The sequence below is a fragment of the Teleopsis dalmanni genome, chromosome 2 (genome assembly GCF_002237135.1).
Source record: "Teleopsis dalmanni isolate 2A chromosome 2, ASM223713v2, whole genome shotgun sequence".
Classification (NCBI taxonomy): domain Eukaryota; kingdom Metazoa; phylum Arthropoda; class Insecta; order Diptera; family Diopsidae; genus Teleopsis; species Teleopsis dalmanni.
In genome coordinates, this window is record NC_051847.1 from 72,542,658 (window position 1) to 72,559,515 (window position 16,858).

The 16,858-nt window shown below is 25.6% G+C and overlaps 2 protein-coding genes across 4 annotated transcripts in view; both read left to right on the forward strand.

The window, feature by feature from the left end:
• Positions 1 to 16,858, forward strand: part of LOC119684777 (proton-coupled folate transporter-like) — a 91,551-nt gene that overhangs the window by 72,714 nt on the left and 1,979 nt on the right. The window lies entirely within an intron of this gene.
• On the forward strand, positions 1,938 to 14,578 carry LOC119684781 (ATP-dependent 6-phosphofructokinase-like). Of its 3 annotated transcripts, none has more exons than XM_038098902.1 (4): positions 1,938 to 2,472; positions 8,779 to 9,120; positions 9,183 to 9,337; positions 14,328 to 14,578. In XM_038098902.1, exons 1-4 carry the CDS (start codon positions 2,326 to 2,328, stop codon positions 14,467 to 14,469), a joined length of 786 nt encoding a protein of 261 aa, XP_037954830.1. In that variant the 5' UTR covers positions 1,938 to 2,325; the 3' UTR covers positions 14,470 to 14,578. The 3 variants fall into 3 exon arrangements, with proteins under 3 accessions (XP_037954830.1, XP_037954832.1, XP_037954831.1); XM_038098904.1 differs by lacking the exon at positions 14,328 to 14,578 and adding an exon at positions 9,628 to 10,153; XM_038098903.1 differs by lacking the exon at positions 14,328 to 14,578 and adding an exon at positions 13,572 to 13,752 and having other exon boundaries at positions 1,941 to 2,472.

Genomic DNA, 16,858 nt, shown 5'->3' on the forward strand with positions numbered 1-16,858 from the left:
AAGTTTTTAATATGTACTTTTACGTATTTGTATTATTTTTTTTTTGAAATTTAATTTGTAAAGCATTTATTTGCAAATTTTATTAATTTTTACACTATATGAAATTAAATAGCATAAATAAAAAAGTAAAACGATAAATTAACGTAAATTATTTTATATATTTACTGAATTCTGTTTATTAACTCAGTTAAAGTAATAATAAGTTATAGTTTTTGTTTGCTTAATTTAAAAACTTCAGTTTTCAGCTAATAATTATATAAAATAATATAATAATAATATAATAATAATAATATAATAATAAATAATAATATAATTATAAAAATAATATTATACAGTACGTTTTTTTTATTATTACTGAGCTTAGGTCGTTAATCTAACACATAAAAATTAAAAATGCTTTTTTATATACAAATTACACTTATATATATGTGTTCAATATTTAATTGCATATCAATAATTAACAATAATTAATATTTGTATAATATTATAATATATAATAATAATATATTAATACTAGCTGACCCAGCGAACGTTGTTTCCCCTTGCAATTAATTTTCCTGGCGTTCGTTGCGTTGCTCTTGACTTTCATTAGTACGTGTGATTGTATCCTGGTTTCTTACATTTTCATTGTTTTTTGCCGATCTATTTAACCGACGGTTCTAGAGTAATTGTGAATTCCGACTCCGTCGACCAATATTTCCTCCTCGTCCACGAAGACGTGGCATTATTTTTTGTACGTTATTTATATCTTTATATATATAATTCTTTTTTTTTGATAATTTAGATTCACAATTTGGTCCACTGGATAACGGTTTTTTAATTATTATACAGTTTTTTGGTATCCATATACATTTATATTAGACATTCAATGCAACGGCAGTTTTACGATTCATTTTAAAGATTTTAAACTTTTTAAACAAATCAAAGTAAGCATGAATAAATTTTAAATTTCTAATATAAATGTGTATGGATACCAAAAACTAAAAAATTAATTAAAAAGACATTATCCAGTGGGCCAAATTGTGAATCTAAACCTTCCTTGAATCCACTTGAACACCCACAAAAAATTTCATCAAAATCGGTTCAGCCGTTTAGGAGGAGTTCACTGTCAACACACGTACAGAAGAATTATATATATAAGATAATTAATAATAATTAATATTAATATAAGTGTTATTTTTGTTTAAAGAAAAAACATTTTTAATTATTATGTGGTAAATTAAGCCCAGTAATAATAAAAAAAACGTATTGAATACTGATCGCAATACAATTTATTAATATTATACAGTTATATAAATACAATAAATATTATTTGTATTTATTTGTTACTAATATTATTATTAAAAATATTATTTTTTTATTTATAATAAATATCATAATATTTTTATAATTATCAAATGTTTATATATATTTTTGAGCTGTTTAATTGGTCAATTAGTAAAATAAAACGCAACTTTTTAAATAATTTTCCAAGAAATATATAAAAAAAATTACCATTAAAAAATGGAAGTTTTAATTTTTTGTAAATGACTTAATATAATATATATATAACCATTCAAACGTATTAATTTGCTATTTGTTATAGCTCATTATGCAATATATTGCACACAGATATTTTATTGCACAAAATTATTGTCAGTGTACTTATTGTGCCCAAACGAACAGAACCTCACAGCAGCTGAAAATGCCAGCTGTTTAATGTAAACAAAACGGGCTGAATTTTAGATGTGAAATTTGTTAAACAAAATAATGAAAATAATTGTTATATTTAATTGTCCATTTAAAATAAATAAATTAATTGCTAGTGCTTTAAATGGACATAATAATTATTAATTTGCTTTATATTTTCATTGATAAATAACCGGTTGTATATCCAGTGAAAATGTTTACGTATACTCTGCCAAGCACAACAAACGCACAGCTGTCAAAATTTTTGTATACTTTGCTGCAATCGATAAAGGTCACCTTGAAACGTCAAAGTGTGTCACCTTGGCGAGTACAGACACACAGTGAGTAGAGTTCTTCCAAATTAAATTTCGCAAAATTTGAGAAAAATTGCAAGAGTTTTTCATTAAAATAAAAACTCCAGCAGTTGGGTGCGTACACATATATCCAGTTACTGTCATAACTGAAAAATCTCTTGCGATCAGTACGCAACAAACATTTGCTTTGTTTGTTGGTAGCGAGCAGTGTGAGAAGTGTGTGTTAAATACTCAATACGTTATAACGGAGTCTTGTTTAAAATATTTTAAATCTATTTATTCATTATTAAGCATTATTGCTATTACTGTATTACTGTAAAAGTGTAGAAAGTGCTTTATAAAAATGCCGACTGAATTGAAGCAACGTTTTATTGAGCGCGGGTCTCATAAGGACAAAGGACTTGCAGTTTTCACCAGTGGTGGTGATTCACAGGGTATGAATGCCGCCGTACGTGCCTGTGTACGTATGGCCATTTATCTAGGATGCAAGGTAAGTTTTATTGCTTATTGCATATATGTATATATTATATTTTAATAAAATTAATGAATTTTTATATAATTTAAAATATAAGTGCTACAAGTTTTTTTTCATTTTTTCTTTTCTTTTTTGGTACTTGAAGAATTTTATTTGTTTTTTGATAAAGTTTTTTAAATGATTTATTTTTAACGAACCGTGACATTGAGTTTATTTTAGTGGTACACATTTTAGTTTCTTAAACGAATGAAAGCATTTCTTCACTCTTATCGTGTAATTAATAAAATATGTATGTATACACACCATGCTTCTACTATGTGCACACATACTTCACACAAATGTATATCAGGCATATAATCGGTATGCGGGGCTTGCTTTGTTGCGGCCGCCCAAGAAAGTGAAATTGTTTATTCGGTGTAATTGAGATGATAAGGCGCTTACAGCAGATTGTTTAATTAAAATCGATATAAATTTTATTTCAATAATCTGTTTAATAGGTTCAAGTGCAAGTCAAATTACATTGTTTATAGAATTTTATTGTTATTCTCACTTTTGAGTGGTTGTTGTATCAATTAATTGATAATAAAAATATTAAATAATTTTTATACAACTCTCATATTTTTAGCTAAAAAAAAATTTATTATTAGCTAATATACACATATATGGTATACTTACCATAATAATATCTCTTTTCGATAATAAATCTATTACACCTTAACGACTTATTATCAGGTGCTAGCATAGAAATTATTCTTATCGGTTCCCTATTTTATCGGTATATGAACTCATGAATAATTTCATGATGTAAATATGTATTATTACAATTTCTTTTTAAATTACATCATAGTTTCATATATTATTAACACAAGCGGACAATAGGCCTAAGTGGTGGATCATTCGGTTTATTGGCTATAACCTAACCATGTTGTTGTTGTTGTAACCCACAGAGATCTATCAAGCAAGTAACAAGAAATAAATTACAACGATGCACACATGGGTTAGGATGTGGGTAGGTGATGGTAGTGTTAAAATGAGGGAATTTGCTTAGGAGTAAGAAGGGATTGGGTACGGGTGGAATTTAAATTGAAGTTAACCAGTATCAAGGTAGAGACATTTTTTTGGTGATGAATTAGAATACGGGTAGGTGATGGTAGTGTGAGACGAGAAGAGATTGTTTAATATTAAAAATGTATTCGGTATGTGATCAATCTATAAAAGACAAAGATATAAGAAAGAAAGCATCAGGAAAAAGCTTTGTTCATATATAAGCAAGTTCTACGTAACGATCCTCGGAATATATGGGCAACTTATGGCATTGTTGGTGCAGTGCTTGTCCATAAAGGTTGTATTATTGAAGCAAGAGATATATTTGCACAAGTGCGAGAAGCTACTGCTGAGTTCTCTGACGTTTGGTTAAATATATTTTATATTGTCTTCTATATAAAAGTGAAATTTCTCTTTCTTACGTCGTCGTTATTGTTCTTACAATGTTCTAAAAATAAATAGACAAGACATTAACTTGAGTTCGGATTGGAAAAAAGAACTGACTGGTAATATATATGGGAAAAAAGGAAACAAAATTGGGTATTTGAATGGCAATTCGAATATAACACGCATAAATGTGAAAAATTATAGTCACCTCAGTTGGACGCAGTAATAAGTCAATGTTATGCAAATACCTGGAGTTGAGGCACACATTCTAGAAAGACGTGATAAGTAACTTTCTGACAGGTAGTTATAACCGGATTAAAATTGTTTAAATAGATGTCGTGTATAATGAAGAAGACTTGTCATATCCCTGGAAAAATACTTTTTATTTTCTTCCATTTTCTCAATAAAACAAGTTTTCTTTTGTATATAAAAACGATTCATTTTATCAGAAAACTAAGAGATCTATTTATTTAGTCATAGGGGTTTTTTTTATTTATAATTCCCATTGTGATGTTATATATCCATAAAAAGTATATTTTAAAAATATTTTTATTAGCAATAAATCAATTATTTAAGTAGGCTTTGTAATTGTTTAAAATGATAGTTCATTTTATTAAGAAAGGCCATGGAAAATTACATTCTAAATGGTTGAAACCGGTTTTACAATGTATTTTGTTATTTTGTTACTAGGCTAAAATATGAAGCTTAAAAATTGTTACTAAATTAAAACAAAATTTTTTTTTAAATTAAATTAAAACAATTTGAATTAACAAAATTTAATTAATTTAAAATAAATTAAATTACAACAATTTGAATTCAATAAATTTTAATTAATTTCAATAAAATTAAGTTAAAACAATTTAAATAAATTAAAACTATTTAATTCAAATAAAATTTAGTTTAATTAATTTAAAATAAATTGCATTATGTGTCCTTCGTCATGACTTTTAAAATTAAACGTATTATATTAAATTAAATATAATAATTAAATTAAATTATATTTCTAAAGATAACTTTGACAATTCAATTTATTATATTAGATTAAATTTATTATAAATTTAAATTATATTTCTTTTTTCATAATTCAGTTTAAACATTAAATTTATTATGTTAATTTAAATTTAAAATAAATAGAAAATAAAATAAAATTTTAAAATAAATGTAAATTCAATTTAAATTAATTAATTGAATTAAATTAATCTTAATGTCTAAATGACAATAAGATAACTTGTTTTTAAATTTAATAAATATGGTATATGGTATGTGGTCTTTGGATATAATTTGATATTTAAAAACTCTTTAAATAATTTTTTAGATTAATTTTTAATATTTTTTTAGTATCAGGAATTAAACATTAACAAAATTTGTTTATAATTTTGTACTTAATAATTATAATTATATTTATATTATATATTTATATTTATTTATATAATTATAATAGAACAGATATTAAGAATTCTTATATAATATAACTAACAACAAAAATATACATTATGCTTTTATATAAAATTATCATTAATACATTTTGCAATAATAAATTAATTATCTTAGAAGTGAAATTATTCAAATAAATGTTTTTTTAAAAATTATTTAATGAATTGGTATTAATAAATCCTATTTATCATGGCATATATACATATACGTTATTCTATTATTTTTTATCTTTTAATATAAAATTCATAATAAATATATACATATTTATTTATCATTATACATATATAAATATTTAAATTAGTTATTCATTTCCTCTTTATAACATTACTCATACATTTTTACTTTGAATCTATTTTACTCGTATGTCCATTAAAACTGGTGGAAAAATGATCGTATTTTTTTTATTTTTTGCGACGAATTTGTAATTAAATACAATTAGTAAACAATATATAAAAAAAATCATTGGACAATGCCTTTTTATAGTTTAGTTTTCGGTTTCTTTATTTGTATTAATTTAACCAATATATATTTTTTTATTATAATTTATTGTATTTATGTGCTTAATTTTTTATTTAGTTTGTATAGTTTATTTTTTATTACTTTTTTATTGGCAGGCGACATCTGCTTTTATATAAATTGAAGCAAAAGCAATTAAAATTTGATATCATGTTAATATATTAAAGTTTGTATATAGGTTTGTATTAGATTTATATGTATGTACATATATATACAAACATTTTTAAATAAAGGCCTGTGAAAAATCCTAGAAATATGGTGGCTTAACCACACATCAAATGCATAACTTATTCTCCAAACAAATCAGAAAGCTACTGTAACCGAAATAAAAATGCGAAAATGTAATTAGATAGGAATTGGATACTATCTGACGACCAAATAAATATATTCCACCACAAGCTTTCACAAAGTAGCGTAAATACACTGGTGTACCCGCTTTAACTTGAAGAAGGACAAAGAGAATGACAGAAGCGCACTACACATGGAACGATGTATGCACAGAAGCACCTAACAGAGTGCGGTTTAAGATAATATATGGTATATATATATTAATATATATAATATATATAATATAATATATATATATATATTATATATATATATATAAAAATGTTATACATACATAAACAGTTTGTTACATATTAATATGTTATAAAATTTCGTATATTATTATTTTATAATATTTGTTATAAAATTAACAAATTTGTATTGATATATTATATTATAGTAGAAAATTATCGATATCAGTAATATATTTATTAAATAAATATATAAATTAATATATATATATAAATAAATATATATATTTATTAAATAAATATAACTTTTATTTATATCATTTTTTAACAATTTATAGTTATAAATATAAAGTGCAATTTATTAAGGCAATTTCATAATTTATTTATACAATAAAAATACATTAATTATTATTTGAATTTTAATAAACTCTAAATGTTTAAATATATATATGAAGGATTAATAAAGCATTTTTTTAAAGTATTGTACTACATACAACTTCTTTAAAAAGCGTAAGCTAAAAAATATAAAATATTAAAAACAAAAATATTTAAAAATAATTTGTTTTTGCATTTAATTGAACTTATTTTAACATGTGAAATACCACCAAATGTTTAGCAACATGTGTCTAACATTCTAGAATTATGTTGCCAAATATTCTGCTATCAGAGAACGATTATTGATTCGATAAAAGTATTTAGACATTTATTAAATAAAATATTGAGGTTTTTATACTTTCAAAATTTAATTAAATTATAAAAAATAAAGTTGTATAATTTTATTTACTATAAATCTCATTATTATTATGCTTGCAAGAAAATATGGAGGGAAACTTAAACATTGGAAGAATTTGAAACATAGAAGAATTGTCTATCTTAATGTGGCATTTTTCTATGTTTGAGACATTTAGTTGCAAAAGTACTGTTAACATCGAAGTTACATATAGTGACTACATTAATATAGTAGAAATTCTTTAATATTTTAATTAGAATCTAAAGAACAAATCGAATAATACATTAATAGAGTAGAAATTCTTTAATATTTTAATTAGAATCTAAAGAACAAATCGAATAAAAAGTGTTAATAATTTTCACATGTCACTTAAAATTTACCGCATCGATCTTTACTGTTTCATTTGTTTATATTTAACTATTTATTAACTATAATTAACAGTTAATGTTTGTTAATATGAAAATTATTTACATATTTTAGCTATTATTTGACTATATTTTCAATATAGCTCACATATTATATACCTACATGTATTTATTTCTGTACACAATACTTTCAATTTAAAGTAAATTAAATTAGAATTGTTAAAAATATTTCTGAATTATTTAAATAATTAATTTAGATTTAATTTATACACATCTTTAAAGCATCTTTGTTGCAAATAAATTATGATTCTTATAACATAGAATTTCTATAAAATAGTTATAGATAGTTATATCAAGTTTAATAGTTATTTATTTAAATTATAATTCTCATTTATTTCAAATTAAAATTTCTATAAATACACAAATTCGGTTGAAACGTAAATGTATTGTTAATATATTGTTTTTTATTGTATATCGTTTTCTTGTCGTTATATGGATTAAAATCTATATAAGTAAAAAAATGCAATTTATGACAAATTATCATAAGAATGAATAATTAATTGTTATTTTATTAGCATTATTTGTTTATTATTTAAATAATGAAACGTTTTATCAGCATTGAACTTATTTTTTTTTTCGTAAACAAAACACAAGTATTTGTTATAAATTTTTATTTTCAATTTCAAATAAATTGGGGACATAATTAAATAATTTTTTTACGGGTCCCTTTTTTAACACACTAAGTGATATCTCCAGTATTAAAATTGGTCAGATTCTCGTCTCTCTAAATGCTTTTGGCTAGTTCTAGTTCGACCTTCTACCCACTATTACAAGGAATTGGTCAGATTCTCGTCTCTATAAATGCTTTTGGCTAGTTCTAGTTCGACCTTCTACCCACTATTACAAGTAATTGTGGATTTAAAACGGTTTTATTAGCTAATTGATGAGGAATCGTTTCTCCCTCCACTGCAACAAACTTCAACTTACTTTAAGCGCATATCTTCAATTAGCCTATAATGCTAATTTATTTGATTAGGTACTCAACTTTGTTGGTTAACTCTAGTTTCAATCAATTCGAATCAGTTTATGTGGTACCTAAACGCTAAGTTACTTGTTTTTAAAATAGTTTTATTCCGGTTTCTTAGCATTTGACTTTATCTGTTTATATAAAGTAACTTGACTTCATCTTTTTTGAATTGTTCAATAAATGCCTATAAATTTGTTTTATAAATGTAAGCTAATTTACATTAATTTGTTAATATAATAAACCAGTTTTATATTATAGTTAATGATAATAATGAATAATTTTAATTCTTTTAATTTCCAGGCTTACTTCATACGGGAAGGCTATCAAGGCATGGTCGATGGTGGAGACAATATTGTTGAAGCTAACTGGGCATCCGTGTCTTCAATTATTCATCGTGGTGGTACTGTTATTGGTTCTGCACGTTGTGCCGATTTCCGTGAACGTGCTGGCCGTCTAAAGGCAGCTTGCAATCTTATTCAAAGAGGAATTTCCAATTTAGTTGTGATTGGTGGTGATGGCTCACTTACTGGTGCTAATCTGTTTCGTCAGGAATGGTCCTCTTTGTTAGATGAACTTCTACAAACGGGAAAAATAACTCAAGAGCAAAGGCACAAATTCGATGTTTTGCATATTGTTGGCATGGTATTTACGCTATCTTATAATATATAATTAAAATAAATACTAAAACTGTATTTACTAAATAGGTTGGTTCAATCGATAATGATTTTTGTGGTACTGATATGACTATTGGTACTGATTCAGCTTTGCATCGTATTATTGAAGCTATTGATGCTATTGTTAGTACTGCTTATTCTCATCAACGTACATTTATTATGGAAGTGATGGGTCGTCATTGTGGGTAAGACTATGAATTAATAAGGTTCAAAATTGTGAAAAAAATGTATTAGTTTTATAAATTAGTGGCGGATTCATGTATTAAAGTGGTAATATAATGTAGTATTTTACTCTTAAAGTAAAATTGTGTAGTTTTAAAAGCTACACAAATATGAATTCGCCATTCATTGTGATATTCACCTTTAAAAATTGGCTAAAATGAAAATTTATATTTTGAAATTAATTGAATATGAGAATTTTTGGTTATCATAATGTTTCACTATCACTGCGTTTATTTTCATAATTTATCTGCAGTTACTTGCCTGTAGTCACCGGTATCGTTTCCGAAGCTGACTATGTATTTTGCCCTGAAGCACCTCCACCACTCGATTGGCCAGAAAAGCTATGCAATAAATTAATACAGGCAAGAATTTGTTGTATCTATTCTTTGTGACAATTGTTCTCGATATGTTCTCAAACATTTTTGGCACTACTACGCCACAAGTTTTCATATTTGTTTCATTTCAGCTCTCAAAATTTTATTTAATTTTTAAATAATCCAAATGATTCACGCACCTAAGCATAAAATTGCCTAATGAGTGCTAGTTTCCTTTAAAGTCTATTTTATTTAGCTAATTTATTTGTTTTTTTTTATTAAACTATAGTCTCATAACCATTGGCTAGATTTCATTTAAGTTGTATATCCAGGCTTAGAAATAATTAATTTATTTTCTATGAAAAGCATTACCTAAACATAAGTTTATACGATAATATGTGTATATTAAATGTGTGTAATTGTTAGGTGAATAAGGCATGTTTCAATATGTTGACCAAGTGTACATATATACATTATTTCTAAACAAACCAACAAATTTGTTATAATAATTTTTTTATGTTATGAAAGTAATTGTTTCTGTACTTATATGTATACTAAAAATGAAAAAAAATATTGCTATTAATTAGTTTTTTAAAGTCCAACTGTGAGTGCTTAAACAAAAATATTTTATTTTTACAGATACTTTTATCTTATATAGATAAATAAAAAATTTATAGGTGCAAGGATACAAAATACACAATTTAACTCAAACTAAATAATATAGTACATAAAATGTTTCTATATACTTTATTTTAAAGATTCATATTTTAGATTTAGTGCGCATATTATCTGAAGAAAGATAATATTTACCTTTGTATATATTATCGTCAATTTACCATATCTAAACTTAACGTTTTTTGTATCTTCTCATTACCTTTAGTAGGTTTTAAAGAAAGGATTGAATTTTTTCCATATGATTTCTTTGCCTTATTCTATGATTTGGATATTTTCCAATGCCAACAAAAATCTGAAATATTTTTTGTCTTCAACAGTTAAGTATCTTTATTTCTTAGCAAAAGTATCTTATTGAAAGCTCAATACTTTCGTGTTAGTTTTAATATTTATACATCTTAGCAAAAGTATCTTATTGAAACTCAAATATTTGTCATAGTTTGTAAAAAGTTATTAGCTTTAACTAACTATCAGAAGAATTTATGTTGATAAAGTTGTAGAATTTTTTATAGAGAAATTTGTTTTAAATTCATATAAAAATATTTAAATGATTAGATTTTAATAAATATTAAAAGCATCAATAAATCTAGCTAATTCGATAGCAACTAGGTAACCTAAAAGTTCCAAACAGCACTCTAAAGAAGATTTTTCAAACATCTCTGTTATGTCAGAAAGTATGGTATATATACTTGAGATACTCTACAATAAAAAAAAAAATACTTTGCAATAAAAAAGAGATACTTTGCAATAGAAAAAGTGATGCTGTACAATAAAAACAGATGTAGATTACTAGGTTCTTCCAGTGTAGATCAAATGAGGCGCACCGATCGAAAGAAAGTAAAGGCGATAGCTGTTTACTGTTAACAGTTCCATTATACCACAATTCACAATACGATAGCAAACAGAAAATGGAAACATCTTGCCATGAAAATTAAACATATGTGCTAGTATATATTATTTTGCTTACAGGTGATATTCTTTATGACCTAGTTTGAAAGAAACATAATGAATGACGTTGATAAAATGTATATAAAAAAAATATTGTGATGCAGTATACTCTAGATAATATAAACAATTAGTTCCAAAGATTGCTTATATCAACCGATAATGTAAAAAACGGTAGTTTATATTGTACGTATATATATTATATATATATGTACCTGTCATTCTTGCAAACGAACTTTGAAAAAACATACAAACATAACTCTATATTATTAGCTAAAGTAGTAAATTATTTGATAAAATATTAATAAACTTATAAAATAAATAGTAAATTAAATTATTATCAAGTAAAAAAGTTTTGAGGCAGCATTTTCTATGCTTTATATCTAAAGATTACAGTGACGATAAATGTTCCGACTACTACAAAGTCCGAATAACTAGGTGTTCGAATTATTTAGAGTATACTTTGCTTTGAAAAAATTTGGCTTTTTTGTTATAGTTCGAGTAGTTTCTCAGTACGTAGGGAAAGCGTGCTTGATTTGTTATACTTCCGAACAATTAAACGATGAAAAGTGCATAGTAGTGATTATGAGTAGCCCTGAGGTATAGACCAGTTTGTTTTTAAACTAAATTTAGTTACTTAGCTTTTGTTTTATATATATATTTGTTGTATGCAAGTGTTTCTTTCAAACTAGGCTTCAGAACTAAACAGTTTCTCTGCAGAGTATTTCCGATTCAAGCTACATACATACCTTACGGTATAAACCTTCGATTAAAGAAACGAGAAAAGAAATGTCCATAAGAGTAAGGTGCATTGTCGGAATAGATATAGAGTGCCAAAAAAAAAAAATCTACCTTGAAAAACGAACAGTCTTAAAATGCCTCAAAAGCTTTGCATTCTAATAACTTAGGTTATACATACATGAGTTTTTAGTCCACTACTTTTTGTGATGCTTCTATTTTTCTTTTAATTTCTGGTTAATTAAATTTTTTTCTGTTACTTATGTATTACAGTTTTATGGTGCTCAAACAGATCGATTGCATTCGAATTCGAGAATTTGGTTCGTATACTTCCAAATAATTGAAAACACTCGAACCACTTAAAGAAAATAAAATTAGGTATTTAGCTTCAAAGGATGATTGCAAGAAAACTATGCTTACTAGAAGAAAAATTCTTTTGTGAAAATTATTCGCCAAATTTAATTTATATATTGTCTCCAAGAACAGTTGGGTCTACGCCCTCGAACCAGTCTTCACCAGCGACACCCAAGTGACGTTTTATACCTCCCAAAGGCACTTCCTAAGATCCCAGGAATTTACAACTACTACTACTACTACTATATGGGAAGTTGAACAAAATATAAAAAGTTTTGAGATAAATGAGCTCTTTTGCAAAAATAATCGAAAACTGATCATACTATTGGAGACTCACAGGCCAAATATATATAGACGATGATATATGAAAACGAAAATATATATTACTTAAATTCTATGATGACATCACGCACACTGCGCTAACCCAAAACTCTCAAAAAATACGACATACAGGCAGACCTAAAATAACCTAGAGGAAAGCAATACTAAATGAAACTTGTAAATCGTTTAACTAATTAAGACAAATAGCACGAAATAGAAATTCTTGGAAAACTTTTGTTAAGTCCTTAAGCTTCGAATGGAGTTTGAAATAATAGAAAATCATATTTTTAAAAAAACTGTATAAAAAATGATTAGAGTATATTTTATTATTTTAATATATACTGTTGTATTTATATAAATTATTTTATATTAAATTGCCTAATTTTTTTATAATGCAATATTGGTTATGGTCAGCTTAGTTTTCGAACCCATTTAATTAGAACGATATTGTAGACATCATATGAAAGTATATCGAATGGACTAAAAACTGTTGTATCACTTAAGTTATTTACTTGAAAAGTTTTTGAGATATTACATCGTCTCTTGACTGAACATTTTTTCAAGTGAATATTTTTTTGGTATCCTCTCTATCTTTGTATCTTCTATATACTAAAAATGCACTTCCTTCCCTAACATGTTTGCTCTCACTTCTTTGACTGAGGTATAATTTTCCAAAATTATGTCGTATGAGTCGAAATTACTCTGTATAATTTATGAAAAATTTAACAAAAAATATTTAAACAAAACATTTTTTATTTAATTTTTTTTACTTAAAGGAATATGTCCCGTTTTAAAGTTGCCAATTTTTATATATGATTTGAATTGTTAAATTAAAAATGCTTGTTTTTTACAGTTATTTGGCTCTTGTAGCTGGTTTATCAAGTGAAGCTGATTATATTTTTATACCTGAAGCTCCACCTAAAACCGATTGGCCCGAAAGAATTTGTCAGCAATTAAGTCAGGCAAGAAGAAACGGAATTCACAAAATTTAAAAAAAAATTCATTATTTTAAATTGGTTATAGTAAAATATAATTTTATAATTAAGTGAGATTTTTTTTTTACATCATTGGCTGCCTTTTTTAAAATGTATTGTATTTGCTTTTATATGCTGACTTTAATTATTTTCAGTTTTTCAGCTGAAATCATCATTGAACACAAAAATCATCTTCGTCGCACTCAAGTTTACACAAAAATCGTCTATTCGCACTCATTTGTATGATCATTAAAAGATTACAAATATTCTGTAATACAGTGTTTTCGTATAATTGTGATATAGTGTTTCGATTTTCATATAGCCGTTAATAGGGATCCTATATATAAATATTTCTTTTACCAAATTACCCCAAAGGTAATATCTATATATGTATATGTTTTATATACCAGTATTGTGTATATTTGTATACGTTTTTAACATTCTTTTGTTTTGTTTCTAATTTTCTATCTATCGTTTCGTAATCTATCTATATACCTAGTGTTTATCTAAAATTTTTTTTGTATTTGGTAATCTAACGTACATATACTTTAGCTACATAGCAACTCTTCAACTGTGTGCTAATTTTCCACTTAAATGTTTTTAATGTTAAATATTTAATGTTTTTATAATTTTAGTTACTTAGGTATTGCAGCAGCTTTAGCCAGTGAGGCTGATTTTATGTTTATACCCGAATGTCCTGCCGCCATTAATTGGCCCGATAAGTTGTGCAAAAAACTACTGCAGGTCAGAATGCAGTCTCTCTTTACTTTAAAATAATTAATATTGTGCATTTATTTAAACGTTAATTTAAATATTTAATTATATAGAAAATCTAATTAACATATATTGAGCAATATAGTTGTTCTAAAGCTTATGGGTTATATATATTTAATTTTTTTCTTTATATTTGTATTTCAAAACACAAAAAAAAAAACAAAATTTATGGTTTCTAATGCTCTTTATCAGATCTCAAAGCAATTAACATAATTGGCAAATATTGTATGTAAATATGATTTCGATTTAATAATTAATAATTAAATATTTTTGGATTTATCTTGTTTCTTATATATATATAAAAAATTGGTGTCATAATGGTGTTGTAGTCATTTCATTTGATATTATTTTAGCTTTTCGATGCATGATAACACTTTATTTTTGATTTTGTAATTCTATAGTAAAAGTTCAAAAGTTATTAAAATTTTTAAATATATCGTAAGTCTATAAAATCGTACGATATATATTTGCTAAGTTTTAACGACTTATTGACAATAGGTGTATTCTGGAAAATCAGTTATAGAGCAACATTCATTTATTGATTTCATACATCTTTCAGAGCATATATTGTCTGTTGTCATTCATTGTATTCAATTATATATTTTCGCTTCTATATTTTCATTTTTATCATATGGTCTTATATACAAAGTATATACATAATAATAAATATATCATTTGTAATTTCTTACTCATTGTATAAAAATCATACACTTTATATACATATAAGTCATTCATATAGTTGTAATTATTTATATTTTTAGTTCTGTTGAAAATCATTGCTAAACGAGACATACATTAATTGGTTTAACATAAAACTCTCAGCTTACATTATTCTACAGATACACAATCTCATTTATGCAAATTTATTATTTCTCCATCTTTTTATGAAACTTTAAAACTTGAGTCGTTGTTTCATTTTTTGCAAGCATTTATAGAGTTCGAAATAGAGTAAAAACTGTAGAAATTATAAATATATTTTTAATAAAATGTTGTGGTATATACCTATGTTTTAAAAATGAGATTCATATGGGCAAACTAATACAATTTTATGCTTAAAATACATATTTTCAATCGAACTGATATATCCTTTAATACCCGAAAAACCAGTACTGCATTTCACTATAATTATTTTTTATATTTCCGATATCGAATGGATATTATATTAAATTTATATCAAAAAATTTTATTGAATTCAAACCTGGTTGAGTCTGAATGAAATTTTTTTCGAAAAAACAAAACAAATTTCTTTGATGTAGGATAGATAAGTATATAAATTAATATATACAAAATTATGTTTATCATATGTTAGAATATGTTAGGTCAAAGTGGTAGACTTGTATACCAAAGCTCACTTTAGCACAAATATTAACCTGTTGTAATATTACGGCTGAGACACAGACCACCTTAAAGGTAATAGTCCGAAAGGTCCAACATATGACGTTTCCATTGAAATTGTCGGGTGGTTATTTCCCATTTAAGTAAAAGGGAAACAGTGTTTAGTCTAAGTGCTAAGTGTTCAGTCTTGACTATGTTCTTAATTTTAAAGACTGACAGCTTTGTCCGGTCAGTGTAAAAAGGGGCTCCAAAGAATTTTATACTTTTCTTAGACAATAACACCACCTTCTACATGAGGTGGTGTATAGTTTTCTCCTCATCCGCAATTCCAATAAAAACTGTTAGAGTACAGATCAAATTTTATAATATGCCTTTGTGGTAGTGAGATATTGATCTATCAGCACCAATACCGTGAAATGCCGTATATAGCTATAGCTATAGGTTAAGTTTTATTTTGGCAGTCGGTCAAGTTGACCAACTCGCTTAGACACTGAGGTTCCATTGTGATATCTTCACTGTCCTTACTAATAAAACTTTTAGTAAAAACCCTAATAAAGTACAAAATGTGTTTAATTTCCTAATTAAAATTATACCCGCTCTACTAGTAACCAAAACTGGACATATACGGAAGAAGTATTTTACTGTTTCGTCTTCTTACTCTTTCACATAACTTTTATAGGATTCATGAGTGGGTACCTCTAGGTTGATGCCATGCTTGCCAAATAGTAAGATATCGGTTATACAAGTTATAATATTATAGATATTCACTTTAGGAGTTTCGGCTATATTTGGCTTTATTTGTCTAGATTCTTTATTTATTCGAGACCTGTTGGTCTCTTAAATGTATTTTTGGACTTTCGTCTGTGCCTAGTTTAAGATTAATTTACCATCTGGCTAATTAGTCTGATATTGCAGTTTGCTCTCATAGTCACCCGGAACCCATATCTAATATATCTTGAATACAATGCTGGTTTCATATAGAGCTGCCAGCTAGTACTGAGCAATAATTTTTTTCAAATAGTTTAAATGCCTCTCATTTACATTTATTATTATTAAG